Source organism: Eptatretus burgeri, chromosome 16 (genome assembly GCF_056783735.1).
Source record: "Eptatretus burgeri isolate ZD-2024b chromosome 16, Ebu_testis_v1, whole genome shotgun sequence".
In the NCBI taxonomy this organism is placed as follows: Eukaryota; Metazoa; Chordata; class Myxini; order Myxiniformes; family Myxinidae; genus Eptatretus; species Eptatretus burgeri.
This window is the reverse complement of record NC_140976.1, coordinates 5,487,612-5,503,111: the sequence shown is the minus strand read 5'-3', so window position 1 is coordinate 5,503,111 and position 15,500 is coordinate 5,487,612. Positions and strand designations below refer to the sequence as shown.

At 43.8% G+C, this 15,500-nt stretch overlaps 1 protein-coding gene across 1 annotated transcript; it reads left to right on the top strand.

Moving 5' to 3' along the window:
- Positions 1 to 6,271: 6,271 nt before the first annotated feature.
- Positions 6,272 to 8,145, top strand: LOC147010376 (uncharacterized). Its single transcript, XM_085859641.1, has 4 exons — positions 6,272 to 6,562; positions 6,661 to 6,780; positions 7,077 to 7,169; positions 7,616 to 8,145. Exons 1-4 carry the CDS (start codon positions 6,371 to 6,373, stop codon positions 7,763 to 7,765), a joined length of 555 nt encoding a protein of 184 aa, XP_085715767.1. The 5' UTR covers positions 6,272 to 6,370; the 3' UTR covers positions 7,766 to 8,145.
- Positions 8,146 to 15,500: the final 7,355 nt, after the last annotated feature.

Sequence of the window (15,500 nt, the reverse complement as noted above, 5' to 3'; positions counted from 1 at the left end):
TGGATCCCAAGCCGCTGCCCTAACCACTGCGCCAACACTAGGCTATGGTAGTGGGCTGAATACGCCCGATAATTAATCGGAACCGTCGAGGCCGACGATAACACTGCTCGGTTATCCCGATAGTACGGAACGGGTCGTTTAAGTGGCCCGTGTCCGGAGTCGACCTGCGGCGAGGTGCGATCGCCCGGTCTACCCTCCGCGTGGGTACTTAGGTAGGTCGAGTTTGGCGAACAACCCTATCCCACGTGGGGGCCGGTTGGCACGATCGTGGTGAGGCCGAAAGGCCCACCCGTGACTAGCTCCCGGCGTCAGTCCGAGAGGGTCACGACAGAATTGTCCGTCTGGTGGGGGACGTGCCGCGATTCGAGTTACGTGGCCGTTCGCACGCCGGCGGGTGCGAATTCGCAACAATATTATGCCTGATGTTGGCTTAGTCGTTTGGGTGGTGGGCTTGGGATCCCAGGATCCTGAGTTCAAATCCCATTTAGTTGTTGAATTAACACCAGGTGGGGTTGACTCAGCCTGTCATCCTTCCGAGATCGGCAAAATGAGGACCAGTGAACTGGTAATAGGGGCATTGTATCATCCTTGGTAGCAGTGGCGATGCACCATTGTTCATAATCACTTGTAATCATGAGCCACCACAATAAGTGGAAGTATAAAAAATATTATCTTCAAAAGGAGTGTTTTAATTAACCCTAACACCAAATTTTCACTCCTGCACTCCCATAGAGTTCCCTTAATATTGTTGCGGGCCGGGGCCTGGTGGCGAGAGCGACCGCTAGGTGGGGGAAGTTACATCTTCTCCCACCAGACTTCCGGAATTGTAGGCCGTCGCTCACGGATAATTCCGTGAGGCGGCGGGTCACTTAACCGACCGTGGACGCCAATACCTCCATCGCGTAGCATAGGGTCTTTTTGTCTCGAACCAATTTACCTAATTAACCACGCGGTGTCGTCTACCGGGGAACCACACCCTCGGTACGCCTTGCCCGATCCGGATCACTCTACCAACTACCAACCACCTATCCGGATCGGATGCAGCCAAGCGGAACTACCAAGAACGTACCGGCGAGGATGAACAGATTATTGGAGATAAAGACCCGGCTAACCTCAGATCCGAACCACGCTGGAACAATGAAGGAAAAGACAGAAACGAACTGGGAACATTTCTACAATAATTTATTTACAAGCACTTACAAAGGAAGACAGAGCAGACTTGCGCGGGAATACAACAGGCAAGATTTACAATGATCAACTAAAAACACTTATGCAGTTCTACTTAAAGACGGCGCCACACACTCAGATGAAAAGAAACCCAGATGTTTGCAAAGGACCCCCACAGCCAGAGAGGGAGGTGAGCTGAGGGCGCATTTCCTTCGGGTACCTGAATGTTGTAGGGAAGTGACGCTCCGTGGTGCGGCACCTGTCAATGGTCGTGCGGCTCGGTCCACGGCTGCACGCGTGGAGACCGTGTCTGCGAAGGAGCCTGAGTCGAGTAGAGTGGAGTCCGAGGTGGGGATCAGGGCTGCAGACAGGACCCTACGAGAGACCCGGTCAAGGTCGGGTCGAGGTATTCCCAGCTCTCTCGCACTCGAAACGAACGACCCCCAAATAGCGCAACCACTCCACGACCTTCCTCCTTTCTTTCGCAATCAGCCCACGGACTGTCTCACTCCAACGCTCCGCTCGAGACGACTCACTTTCCAGCTCACTCTCAAACCGACTCACCGGACAACTCTGAACGAACGGTGTCGTAATTTATAGATCGCCCTCAGCGGGGAGGGCCTTGGTGAAGCTGACGTCACTGTTCACCCTGATTGGACGGGGCTTCCATGGGGCCGCCCTTTCTGGGTGGAATTTCGGCCATACCAGGAAGCCCGCCCACTCCGCGTGTCCAGACTCGCCAAAAAAAGGTGCTACACAAAGATTCTGTCTCGGACAGCGAGTCGCCGGTTAGGCGAGTAGGTGAACACGCGCTTGTTCAGCCCATGCGAGAGTAGCAAGGGAGATGAAGGTGCGAGCAGGCAGAGGGTACCGTGAGTCGTCGTGGATTGGACATAATGATTTATTAATCTATCTAAAAAAACATCGCAACGCACCCCAGTGTCTTCCCACTACACACAAGGAGGGGTTCTATCGACACATATACTTCACGGAATAACTGACCGGGGCAACTGTATATTTGTATGCATACGGTTCCTAGAACCGTAACAATATGCATGCAAAGTTTCAGGCTGCAAGGTTTCATGGTACTGGATTTATGGAGGACACAGATAAACATTTATTATTATAGATAATTTATTCGACGAATTGGATAAATGTAGCCAATAAATGGCAAGTTATTGTTTTGAAATTATCTGGCCAGTTTTGAATTACCATTAATCACAACATAAGCAAGACCATGTTGTTGACGTCACCTGTTTTATGACCACGCCTTTATTATTATTTAAAAAAAATTAAAAAGTTAAAAAACTTGACAAGTTACCAGAACATGAAAATCAAATAAAACTAAACCAACCAAGAAAACATACACCTGTTGTAGAATACTCACTGACTGTAGATAGTTACTACTCCAACCAAGAAAACATACACCTGTTGTAGAATACTCACTGGCTGTAAATAGTTACTACTCCAACCAAGAATACATACACCTCTTGTAGAATACTTACAGTCTGCAGATAGTTACGACTCCAACCAAGAAAACATACACCTGTTGTAGAATACTCACTGGCTGTAGATAGTGACTACTCCAACCAAGAATACACACACTTGTTGTGGAATACACACTGGCTGTAGATAGTGACTACTCCAACCAAGAATACACACACTTGTTGTGGAATACACACTGGTTGTAGATAGTGACTACTCCAACCAAGAATACACACACTTGTTGTGGAATACACACTGGTTGTAGATAGTGACTACTCCAACCAAGAATACACACACTTGTTGTGGAATACACACTGGTTGTAGATAGTGACTACTCCAACCAAGAATACACACACTTGTTGTAGAATACTCACTGGTTGTAGAAAGTTACTACTCCAACCAAGAAAATGACACCTGTGGTAGAACACTCACTGGTTGTGGTGAACAAGGTACTTAAGAAGGTGTAGTCCTTTTTAATCCTCAAAAAGGTGAACAAGGTGAAGGCTGTACTCAAAACGAGACAAGGGGAAAGATAAAAATAAATGAAACGTCCCCCATCCCAACGAATCACTCGATTTCTTATCTTAAAAAAAATGCGCGACCTTTCTCCGATTGTTTTTCTTCATCTACTCTTCTTCTTCCTTGATTTTTTTCTACAACACTTCCATGAACGAATCTGTTGAAAACTCTCTCAAACATTAATAATATCAACAAAACGATCTCTTATCATGCTTCATCTTCCTCTTTCACAGGTGTGGTACTCTTTCCTGTATCGGAATGCACTACTCTTCTGCTATTTAAACAGACTGCTCTCAATTCGACCTTTCCTTCATACCTTGCTGAAAAAATCCAACTGTTACGTTTCTTCTCTCCATTCTCTGAATTCGCCTTTATTGCATCCCTCAATCGTGTTTAATCGCATAACTGACCTAAAACTTTTAAAAACCCCAGTTTGCTCTGAATGTTCAGTTTCCATCAACCATTCTTTTTTCCAACTTCAGTGCCAACTCACTCCCCTCCCTCTCAAAGCAACCATCCCACTCTTCTCCCTCTCACCTCTCTCAAAAACTCCCCCCTCAACTTTCTCCCACCATTCATTTCCCTCACTCATCTTCAAAGTTGCTCATCCTTCCCGAAGTTGCCTCCCCTCCCATCCACAAAGCTGCCTCCTTCCACTGCCCTCTCAACTCCATCTCTTCACTCCACCTCCTCAAATCCTCAACTGCCTTCTTCCCCCTCTCTTGTCCCCCTCTTCCCCAGCACCACACAGCCCTTTCTCCTCCTCATTTGGCCCCCTCCCCCAGCTATTCTGCAACCCCCACACTCTTTCAACAACACTCCTTACCTCCCCCCCTCATCCCTTGTCCTACACTCCCCCTCCCCCCCCACCTCCTGCACCCAAAGCCTCCTCCCCGACCTTTTCATGAAAAGTATGGACCTCAAATATCCGGGGCTTTCGCTCAAACCTTTCAGATCTTTCCACACAGGTTGCCACTGACAAACCAGACAATCTGCCAAACAGAAACTTTCCTCCCCCAAGACGTGTCTGACTCCCAAGTGTCTCTCCCTGATTACTCCCTCCTCCAGTTTGACAGACTTGAGCCTCGCCCTGGTGAAGGAGTTGCTCTCTTCATCAAAGACTCTATTCCTCACTCTCCATGCACTGCCCTCACTTCCCCACACCCCCAGGAATACCTCTGGCTACGGCTTCTCCTCCACTCCCACCTCATGTTTATATGTGTACTATACCGTCCACCTAAGAGTGATGACTCCATCTACACCTCACTATCTGAAAACATGGACCAACTTCTATCTTCTCATCCAAACTCTCTCTTCCTCATATGTGGTGACTTCAATTGTCATCATGCTAGTTGGCTCGATGTGAGTACCTCTCTCACCTGTCATAGCACCTCAGCAAAAGCTTTCTGCGACTCATTGGGACTGACTCAATGGGTCAACTTCCTGACCCGGATCTCAACCAATGGTACTCCATCTATTCTGGATCTGATTTTGACAAATTTCCCTGAAAATATCTGCCGTTCTTCCGCCGCTCCAATCGGTTCTTCTGACCACGTCCTTGTCAAAGTGGACATCTCTCTGGCTATTATCAGAGAACCACCTCACTGCCGTCGAGTCTGACATTTCACTCAGGCTGACTGGTAGGGTCTCCAAGCAGCCCTCAAACTTATAGACTGGTCTCCTTTCTCTACTTTCTCCAATATCAACTCATCCTGGGAATTCTTTCAAAGAAACTTGCTCTCCCTCATGCACAGATTTATCCCCTCTCGTGTTCAGTTGTCCTACCCTTCCTCCCACCCTTGGTTCACTGAAGCTTGTAGTGAGGCAGTTGTCCTGAAACAACTTGCCTTTGCCTCATGGAAAGCAAACCCAACTGAGGGCAATCTCAGTTCCTTCCATAAAGCTCAGAACAAGTGTGTGTCTACCCTCAGGAGAGCAAGAAAACAACATCTTTCTCATCTCAAGTCTGAACTCTCAAACCTCTCTCCCTCCTCAAAATCCTGGTTGCATCTAATCCAATCTGTTTCTGGTGTATGTTCCCCCTCCATCCCCTCCTTTACCTCAAATGGCAGCAATGCTGATACCGCATGTGAATAAGCTGAATGCCTAAACTCGGTGTTTGCAGGTAAATCTTGTGTCCAAAACCCATCACTTTCTCTACCCACCTTACCCAGTCACACTGAACTGTCCCTGGACTCTGTGTCCTTTTCCCTTTTCTCCTGACAAGGTGGAGAGCTTGCTGTCAAACCTCGACTCAGATTCTGCAACCGATCCAGACGGCATCAGCCCACGTATCCTAAAAACCTGCTCTTCTGCTCTTGCTCACCCTCTCTCTGTTCTATTCACCCTCTCATTTGCTCAAGGCCATCTGCCATCTGCTTGGAAATCTGCTAACATCACTGCCCTGCACAAAAAAGGTGCAAAAACAGATCCCTGCAACTACAGACCAATCAGCCTTCTCCCAATCATCAGCAGGGTTGTGGAATCCATCATCGCTTCAGACATCAAATCCTTCCTCTTAACGCAATATATAACCAAACCACCCAACACATAACCAAACTACACAACACATAACAAAACCACCCAACATATAACCAAACTACACAACACATAACAAAGAGCAGCATAATCAAACCACTAACCACCTCACACAACGAAAGTACAAATGCTTCAATTGGACTGTACTCTCTGTAAAGTGTCTGGTACTTGATGATGATGATGATCAAAAGTATTTGTTTAAATCAGAGAAAACTATTGCCGGTGTTGTGCAGGACAAGTTTGGGTTGTGGCCCAATCTCTAGACCACTGCACCCACTTCTACCACAATATTACATAAAGGACATCCCTGCATTCTCTGTAGTTCAGAGAATCCCATATGATCTTCATTTTCTTAAGGACTATGAAAGACCTTCTCCACCATGACCCACCAACCAAAGGAGGGGGTGTGCAAGGGCTGTAACGAGAGAGTGTGAAATCACCTGAAGACCAAACCAGAATATTTTCACAATCAATGGTTTGCAATCTATCAAGAGCATCCACATGGAGTGTGTGGAAACAAGACCAATAAAAAGAGGAACCAAAGAGCAAGGAATACAGGAGATAGAGGCATGGAAAAACCCTGCAGTTTCCTTATCGCTCGTACTTTTCTCCGATAAAATTGAATCAAAAAGAAAGACGAGACAATTTTATTTGTGGAGCCATGAAGTCCTTGTGTGTCCCCGTGGTTCTCTCTCTGGTCCTGGTCCTGCTCTTGGACCAAGCCCCTTCGGCTCGGGCAGATTCTTTGTCGAAGGAGCAGGTGGAGAGTGCAGTGGATGAAGCGTTGGACAAGCTGAACAAGCAGCAGGTGTCCACACGTAAACTGGCATTGGCCGAAGAACAGGATATCCAGGTGAGTTTCAACGTGTCCATTTCTACTTTCACAGACATGGACACAAAGTCCAACCTGCATAAGATGATTAAATAATCGAACTCGTGCTTTTCCCACAGGCAGACGAAACAGACATTGAAGGGCAGACAAACATCAAATTTGCCGTGGTTGAGACCGAGTGCAATGCGGACGATCCCAAAGACTGGTCCGATTGTCCTATCTCTGAGGACAAGACACCGGTAAGACCTGTTTGATCTCTCGGAGTTCCAATGTTTGTTTGTGATCCCGGTAGAGGGTCGAAGTGATCCATACATGAGATCTACCCTCGAGATGGAGGTCCGTTGACAATCGCTGTACATGAGATGTTGGTCGTGGAGTGCAGATGGTGAAGTTCGACACTGTGGACATAACTATGGAGTGGATTTAACAAAATGGATGTGGACATCGCAGTATAATAAGAACTGATGAGGTTGTTGCAATGTTGATGGTCATGATGACCATAATTGTTGTTTCATTTCATTGTTATGTTTTGTAGATCGATGGACAGTGCGAGGTCACCGTGTTGAAAACCGAGGACTCGTTGGACGTTGGAGATGCGAGTTGCGATTTGACCTCCATGGGTGTCAAGGTGAGGGTTTGACATTAAACACTAACAAATATAAACATCCATGAGGGGTGAAGTCAAACAATGACGGGTTACCTGCGCACGTGGAATGAGGTTTTCTGCAAAGGGTCCCATCATGCGCAAAGGGATTGAGAAGGTGTTCTGGAAGATGGTTACCTGCTCATATGGATTGAAAAGGTGTGGCTGAAGCCGATCAAATTTGCATATTCACAGGAAGTTTTTAAACTCAAGATAAAATGAAACTTCCTGCAAGTTTTGATGAGTTCTTACTGAAGATAGTTTAAGCGAATTTGGGGTCAAGTTGAGAATCTCCATTCTTTATTTACTCACCTGTAGATCAGGGATGTGTTTTACCCTGAACATGACTCACTATAACCATTACTGTCAGTGCGAGAAAACGAATAAATATTTTATTTATTATTAAAAATCATCTCGTGTTTCTTTTACAGACAAGAGGCCGTCGTGGCTGGCTGAAAAAAACCTGGCGTAAAGTGAAGAACGCGGGAAAAAGAATTCTTAACACTGCGAAGCACGTGGGAAGAGGATACTTGAACCGTTTGGGGAGCCATTACATGCGTCGTTTTGGCTACGGACGATAGGCAGTGAGGAGGAAGTTCTGGTGTTGGGGAGTGGTGGGTGGTTATGGAGTGATGGTGTGGGTTGAGGTGTAGGGGTAAATGAGTGCGGTTTTGAGGAGGTGGTTAAAGGGTGAGAGTGCACATGTTAGGGGTTAAGGGGTTAGGGCCAAGGAAGTGGGAGCCAATGATTTCTCCCTGACATTCAATGCTTGCTCGTTAGTTCCAATTTATTACCTTAGTTACAAAAACAGGTAAGCTGAACAGGTAACCGGTTAGTATAAGCTTTAAAATTGTTCATTTCGGATTAAAACCGAGCTGTACGTTTTATATTTTAACATTTCATTGTGATTCTGATCCTAAACGATGTCTCTGATCGTGGAAATAAAGATTGTAAGAATGAACACCCGAGGCTGTTTTACTTTGGAACGGACACCATGTCGTGACGTTTGAATACGGAGTGGGAGAGAAACGAAACCGACGGTATATAAACCTATTACTTGCTGTATTAAAGCTCGAGTGGGACGATCATGTTGGATGTACAGAAAAAAATTATACATGAAAAAAAAAAAAAGATTTCATGAAAAATGTAAAAACCTCGAGTGATGAAATCTCAAACAAACGACCAAGCAAAGTGGGAATGACACCACAACATAACACCACAATCCTCTTCTGATTTCGCACATCGTGGTGCTAAACCAGAAGAGGATTGTGGTGTCATAATGTGGTGGACACTTTTCCAACCAAGAATATTCTAGTTTTGTACTTTTACTTAATTTTCTAAAATTTGTTGAATTTGTTTTTCATTTGGAAGTTGTGGGTCACGATGTGTAAATAAAGTTTGGAAAAGGCTGGTTTAATGGAATTTCATTCCAGGTTATAAGGCAGCAAAAGGTGAAAATTTTGTCAGGGGGTGTACACTTTCTATAGTCACTGTAACTGACTAGGTAACTCCTACCTGTCATGGATGCTCATTCACCTGGGGCCAGTTTCATAACCGTCACAATATCAAACGAAGTACATTTAAAAGTTATAAATACAACATGGATCGGTTCATTTTCGACTGCGTTAAGCTACAACCTGGGCTGACAACATGGCAGAATGGTATGCACACTTGCCTCCAATCTGTCTAGCCTGGGTTTGAATCCCGACCCAGTTATAAACTGCAAGCCCAGTGTTTCAGAGGCAGGGTGATTCATCAAGGTGTGTGCCGTCCCTCGAATGGATGTTAAAGTGGGCTTTCCATCTACCAATATTAGGTCATGGATGTTAAAGATCCCATAGTGTCCTTCGTGAAGAGTGTGCCGGTGATAGCTCGCACAGTAGTTAAATTACAGATTTCTGCCAAAACTATTACTGGGAAGGCAATGGCAAACTACTCAGTATCACCCTTGCTCAGGGAGTTGCTTCATCAGCATTGACGCTCTGACAGATTATGGTTATCACAAAGTTGAACAAACCATGTCAGCATTGTTAATAACTGTAGCCTAATCTGAAAGTCTTTGAACAACGGTTGTAGGGCAAGGTGGTCATTTAATTCAAGAAAAACCTTCATTTAGGATTGTGACCGAAAAATAACGTTTAATAATAAACTTCAGAGGTCCAAAATACGCTTAAATTTAATTATCTGTGGAGTTGACGTAATGTGTAAAGGAGTAGAGCATCCGCTCAATGGATAGAGCATTGATATGGAGAGAGAGAGGGGAGAGAGGGAGGGGAGAGAGAGGGGAGAGAGAGGGGAGAGAGAAAGAGAGGGAGAGTGAGGGGAGAGAGAGAGGGGAGAGTGAGGGGAGAGAGAGAGAGGGGAGAGAGAGGTGAGAGAGAGGTGAGAGAGAGGGGAGAGAGAGGGGAGAGAGAGGGGAGAGAGGAGTGAGAGGGAGAGAGAGGAGGAGAGAGAGAGGAGGGAGAGAGGGGGAGAGAGGGGAGGGAGAGACAGGAGTGGGAGGGGGGAGTTTCCTTCTGTAGACATCCTGTCCTCAGCATTCCTTCCCAGCCCATTGTTTGTCCAAGTCTCCCTCTATATTGTCCTTCACCTCCACTATTGCTGTCCCCCCCCTTCTCTCTGGTGTTCATTTTGTCCTGTCGTATCCTGATCTGTTCAGGGTTCCAGCTCTTCCATGAGCCTTGACTGAATTCAAAAAATATCAAAGGTTGGCAACCATTGTGCAGGCTTGATGGGCTGAATGGTTTCTTTCTGTGTTGGAATTCCTTGGAAGGGAAGTCATCTATTATATATTGCGAACTCGTTTGACCACAAAACCTTTCTCCACATAACTGCTGAATCATCAATAAACTTTTTCACAAACCTCATATGAGTGTTTAGATGTGTCTTTTTCAGTAATGGATTCTTTCTTGCCAACTCGCCATTGAGGCCAGCTTTGTGAAGGGAACGGGGTATATGTTGATTGATGAACACTGACCCCCATCTCGGACATACAGCCTTGCAGATCTTTCCAAGTCATTGGTGGATCTGACATCTCGAACCAGTTTCCTGCTTGCCCAGCTGCTGAGTTTGGATGGGCGACCTGATGTGGGTAGAGTCTGCATGGTATTATACATCTTCCTCCTCTTCATGATGGATTTCATTGTACACAAAGGGATAATGAGTGACTTTGAAATCTTCTTATAACCCTCTCCTAAACGGCGCTTCTCCACCACTTCATGTCTGACTTCTTTGGAAAGCTCCTTTGTCTTCATGTTTGCCTTGTCGTGGGGGAGATGAATTGTTAAGTTAAACCACTGATTACATACAGGTGAAACCTATTACACTTATTTTGTAACTTTTCAAACAAATAATTCCTCCTGCAGTGATTTCAGGTTCATTAGGCAAAGGGTATGAATACTTATGCAACTAAGAATCATCTGATTATCTCTGTTAATCGAACTTAATCACATTTTATGTTTTTTTGTTTTAGCTTTATCAGTTTGGAGTATTTTGTGAGTACCTTACATATTAAGTTTAATTTGAAAGCATCTTGAAATAAGCTCAGGTGGCATAAAAATGTGAAAAGTTTGGAGGGGGGGGGGGAAGGGAAGGGGGGATGAAAACTTTTGCAGACCACTGTATCCTGTGCTCATCGGAACATGAACGGGGTGTGCACATTGCAGAGCCGAACAAGTCATTCGGTTTGACTTACGCTCGCAATGGGTCGGATTTGGGAAGGATTGGGCCCTTTGTTGGGTACCTAATCCTATTAGTGGAACAAGGCCGGTGGAAAGCCACGCCTCTGACTTCTCGAGGAGATGCAAGGCGCTGTGCCAACCAATGGGGTATAATAAATCAATGGGAAACAATTGAAATCAGTGGCAATGATGTGAAGCAAAAGGATCAATGAGGATTGAAAGATCAAAACGCAGATGGACACCGATAAGCAAAAATGAGACCATATTTACATTGTACCTTGAAACGATTGTAAAATTTCTCCAAATGAGCGTCCATGTCGATCAGGTTCATTGGATAATTTTCATCACCTGAACAGAAATAGAAACAAGTACCTGCATGTATACATGTCATAAAAAAAAAAAATATATATATATATATATAAATATATAGATATATCGATGCACAATATATTAAGCACTGTTTATGTAAGCCGGTGTTTCTATGTCCATCTGTCTGTCTGTCTGTCTGTCTGTCTGTCTGTCTGGTGTATTTAATGGATCAAAGTTCTGTTTCTCTCGATGTTACACGACGTGGGTGTAGCCAAGGTTGTGGGGATGGGGGCGGTTCACCTCCACACCCTCCCACAAACACCATCCCTACTCACCCCATCCATCACTCGTGCCTTGGATATAAATTAGCTCCCCTCATCAGTGGTTAAAAAGCACAACTGACATGGAAATTAATCCTTTGCCAATAAGCCTACACACATTGTTTGAACAACAACTTGTAAACGAATGCAACATTGTCTTCACGATGAAAATAATTTTTTTGTGGGGTGGGGGGAGATACAAAGTCGAGGATCGTGGAGGAGCTCAAATATAGAATGGAACAGGGTGGAACAGAATAGAAGGAACAGTAGGAGAGGGAGAAACACACAAACAGCAGGGTTGGAGGAGAAAATAGAGGGAGACTTGGACAAATAAGGGATGGATGGGGAGGAATGAGGGGTAGGGGAGGATGCATGGGGTGGACAAGATGGATACAGAAGGAAACTCTCAGGAAGGAAAAACAAGAAATTTGGAAAGAGGTGGGATTAGGTTTGGTTAACAGGGGTTAAAAATATCATGGTTTTGGATGCTGATGGTGGTGAGATTGTGGTGAACACCTGACTTGCAGTTGCAGACTTTGAGGGAAGAATGAGATTGACCAGAATGTGGAAGTTGGTTCCACAGGTGAGGGGAAAAAAGAGGAAAGAATGATTAGGATTTTGGAAAGGTAGGCAGTGATTCTGCATTTTGGGAGTTTCACCAGAAATGGGTTGATAGTATGCCTGGTGTTGGCTGAATGGTTAGGGTGGTGGGCTTGGGATCCTACGACCCTGAGTTCAAATCCCACTCAGCTGTTGAAGTCATACCAGGTGTGGTTGACTCAGCCTGTCATCCTTCTAAGGTCGGCAAAATGAGTGCCAGCTTGCTGGTATCCTGTGTCGGAGTGGTGACCCGTCCAGGATTGTGCCCAATAGCCCAGGAGACTGCTTAAGCAGCACAGAGTATGGTCCAAATGGAAGGATGGTTGATAGTGGACCGCATGCACCCTGCAGAAACCTATGCGGGGGGGGGGGGTGCAAAGCACAGAAAGAGCAGAGAGTGCAAGGCCAGAAAGGAAGTGGAAGAACACAGAGAGGCCACCGATCTGTATCTGACGTGAAAGTGATATGCCCGTCGACTCAGCTTCATCGTGGAGGATTCCAATGACCATGAAAGCCTTAGTTTCCAGAAACTCAAGCTGAGCAAGATGTGAGAAAGGGGCACCAGCCTAAAGGGAAGAGCAGTACTCCATCAAGCTGTGGATGAAGGCCTAGCAGGTGGATTTGTATGACGGAGGATGCCCAGTAGGTAGCTGGCTTTGGAGACAAACTTTGAAATGTGATTTGCCCACGAAAGATCATAGCTGACAGTGAGACCCATGAGATTATAAGATTTTGTGAAGAAGGTGATCTTTGCCTTGTTTTGCACGTCCTTAAAGACCTCCATATCAGGTGCAGTGACAGCGTCCAGGTCGTGCTTGAATTTAAAGTGCCTTTCCATGAAGACGAGCAAAACCTTTCCAGATATGTTCCTCATTAGGCATTACCCCAAATGTTCTCTTCCCTACTCAAAAAACTTCATCTTATTTCCTCTTATTTCCTCCTCCTCACTTCAAAACAAATATTTTCGTTTGAAAAAAAACAAAGAAAATCATGAAATCATTCTGCCTCTATTTCCTTCCTTGGTTCATTCTATATTTCTTCCTTTCTCATTACCTCCGAATTGAACTAACATTCCTAAAAATTGAATCAATTTGCTTCTTATTTTAAAAGCTTTCAATAACATTTTATAATTTTTCATTTGCCTTTTTTCACTAAAACCCTACAGGTTCTTTTTCATAACTATTTATTGTCACGAAAACCCCACATGCAATTAAAAGATTAGCGAAAACTAAATCACGCCATATCACATGATAACAAACTAAATCACGCGATAACGAATTAAATCACGTGGTAACAAACTAAATCACTCGACAACAAAATAAATCACTCGGCAACGAACTAAATCATGCGATAACGAACTAAATCACGCCATATCACATGATAACAAACTAAATCACGCGATAACGAACCAAATCGCATGGTAGCAAACTAAATCACTCGACAACGAACTAAATCACTCGACAACAAACTAAATCAGGTGATAACAAACTAAATCACTCAACAACAAACTAAATCACTCAACAACAAACTAAATCAGACGATAACAAACTAAATCACTCGACAATGAACTAAATCCCTCAACAACGAACTAAATCCCTCAACAACGAACTAAATCACTCAACAACGAACTAAATCACTCAACAACGAACTAAATCACTCGACAACAAACTAAATCATGCGGTAACGAACTAAATCATGTGATAATGAACTAAATCACGCCATATCACATGATAACAAACTAAATCACGCGATAACGAACCAAATCGCATGGTAACAAACTAAATCACTCGACAACAAAATAAATCACTCGACAACGAACGAAATCATGCGATAACGAACTAAATCACGCCATATCACATGATAACAAACTAAATCACGCGATAACGAACCAAATCACTCGACAACGAACTAAATCACACGACAACAAACTAAATCAGGCGATAACAAACTAAATCACTCAACAACAAACTAAATCACTCAACAACGAACTAAATCATGCGATAACAAACGAAATCACTCAACAACGAACTAAATCCCTCAACAACGAACTAAATCACTCAACAACGAACTAAATCACTCGACAACGAACTAAATCACACGATACCAAACGAAATCATGTGACAATGAACAAAATCACTTGACAACAAACTAAATCACTCAACAACGAACTAAATCATGCGATAACAAACTAAATCACGCGACAATGAACTAAATCCCTCAACAACGAACTAAATCCCTCAACAACGAACTAAATCACTCAACAACGAACTAAATCACTCGACAACTAACTAAATCACTCGACAACAAACTAAATCACGCGATACCAAACAAAATCATGTGACAATGAACAAAATCACTCGACAACAAACTAAATCACTCGACAACAAACTAAATCACTTAACAACGAACTAAATCACTCGACAACAAACTAAATCACGTGACAACGAACAAAAATCACGCGACAACGAACTAAATCATGTGATAACAAACGAAATCACTTGACAACGAACAAAATCATGCGATAACCTAAATCACTCGACAACGAACTAAATCATGCGATAACAAACTAAATCACTTGACAACGAACTAAATCCCTCAACAACGAACTAAATCCCTCAACAATGAACTAAGTCACTCAACAACGAACTAAATCACTAGACAACGAACTAAATCACTCGACAACGAACTAAATCACGTGACAACAAACTAAATCACGCGATACCAAACGAAATCATGTGACAATGAACAAAATCACTCGACAAAAAACTAAATCACTCAACAACAAACTAAGTCACTTAACAACGAAATAAATCACTCGACAACAAACTAAATCACGTGACAACGAACAAAAATCACGCGACAACGAACTAAATCATGCGATAACAAACGAAATCACTCGACAACGAACGAAATCATGCGATAACCTAAATCACTCGATAACGAACTAAATCATGCGATAACAAACAAAATCACTCAACAACGAACTAAATCATGCGATAACAAACTAAATCACTCAACAACGAACTAAATCATGCAATAACAAACTAAATCACGCGACAACGAACTAAATTATGCGATAATAACCAAAATCACTCGACAACTAACTAAATCATGCGATAACAAACGGAATCACTCGACAACGAACTAAATCATGCAATAACAAACTAAATCACGCGACAACGAACTAAATCATGTGATAGCAAACTAAATCACTCGACAACGAACTAAATCACGTGATAACAAACTCAATCACGCGATACCGAGCTAAATCACGTGACAATGAACTAAATCATTCGACAACAAACGAAATCACTCGACAACGAACTAAATCACTCAACAACGAACTAAATCACTCGACAACAAAGTAAATTACTCGACAACAAACTAAATCATGCGACAACGAACTA

Excerpts from the sequence above, each read along its gene's own strand:
- LOC147010376 (XM_085859641.1), top strand. The coding sequence starts at position 6,371 with ATGAAGTCCTTGTGTGTCCCCGTGGTTCTCTCTCTGGTCCTGGTCCTG. Across the intron at positions 6,563-6,660 it reads CCGAAGAACAGGATATCCAG|GCAGACGAAACAGACATTGA; the intron begins GTGAGTTTCAAC and ends CTTTTCCCACAG. Across the intron at positions 7,170-7,615 it reads TGACCTCCATGGGTGTCAAG|ACAAGAGGCCGTCGTGGCTG; the intron begins GTGAGGGTTTGA and ends TTTCTTTTACAG.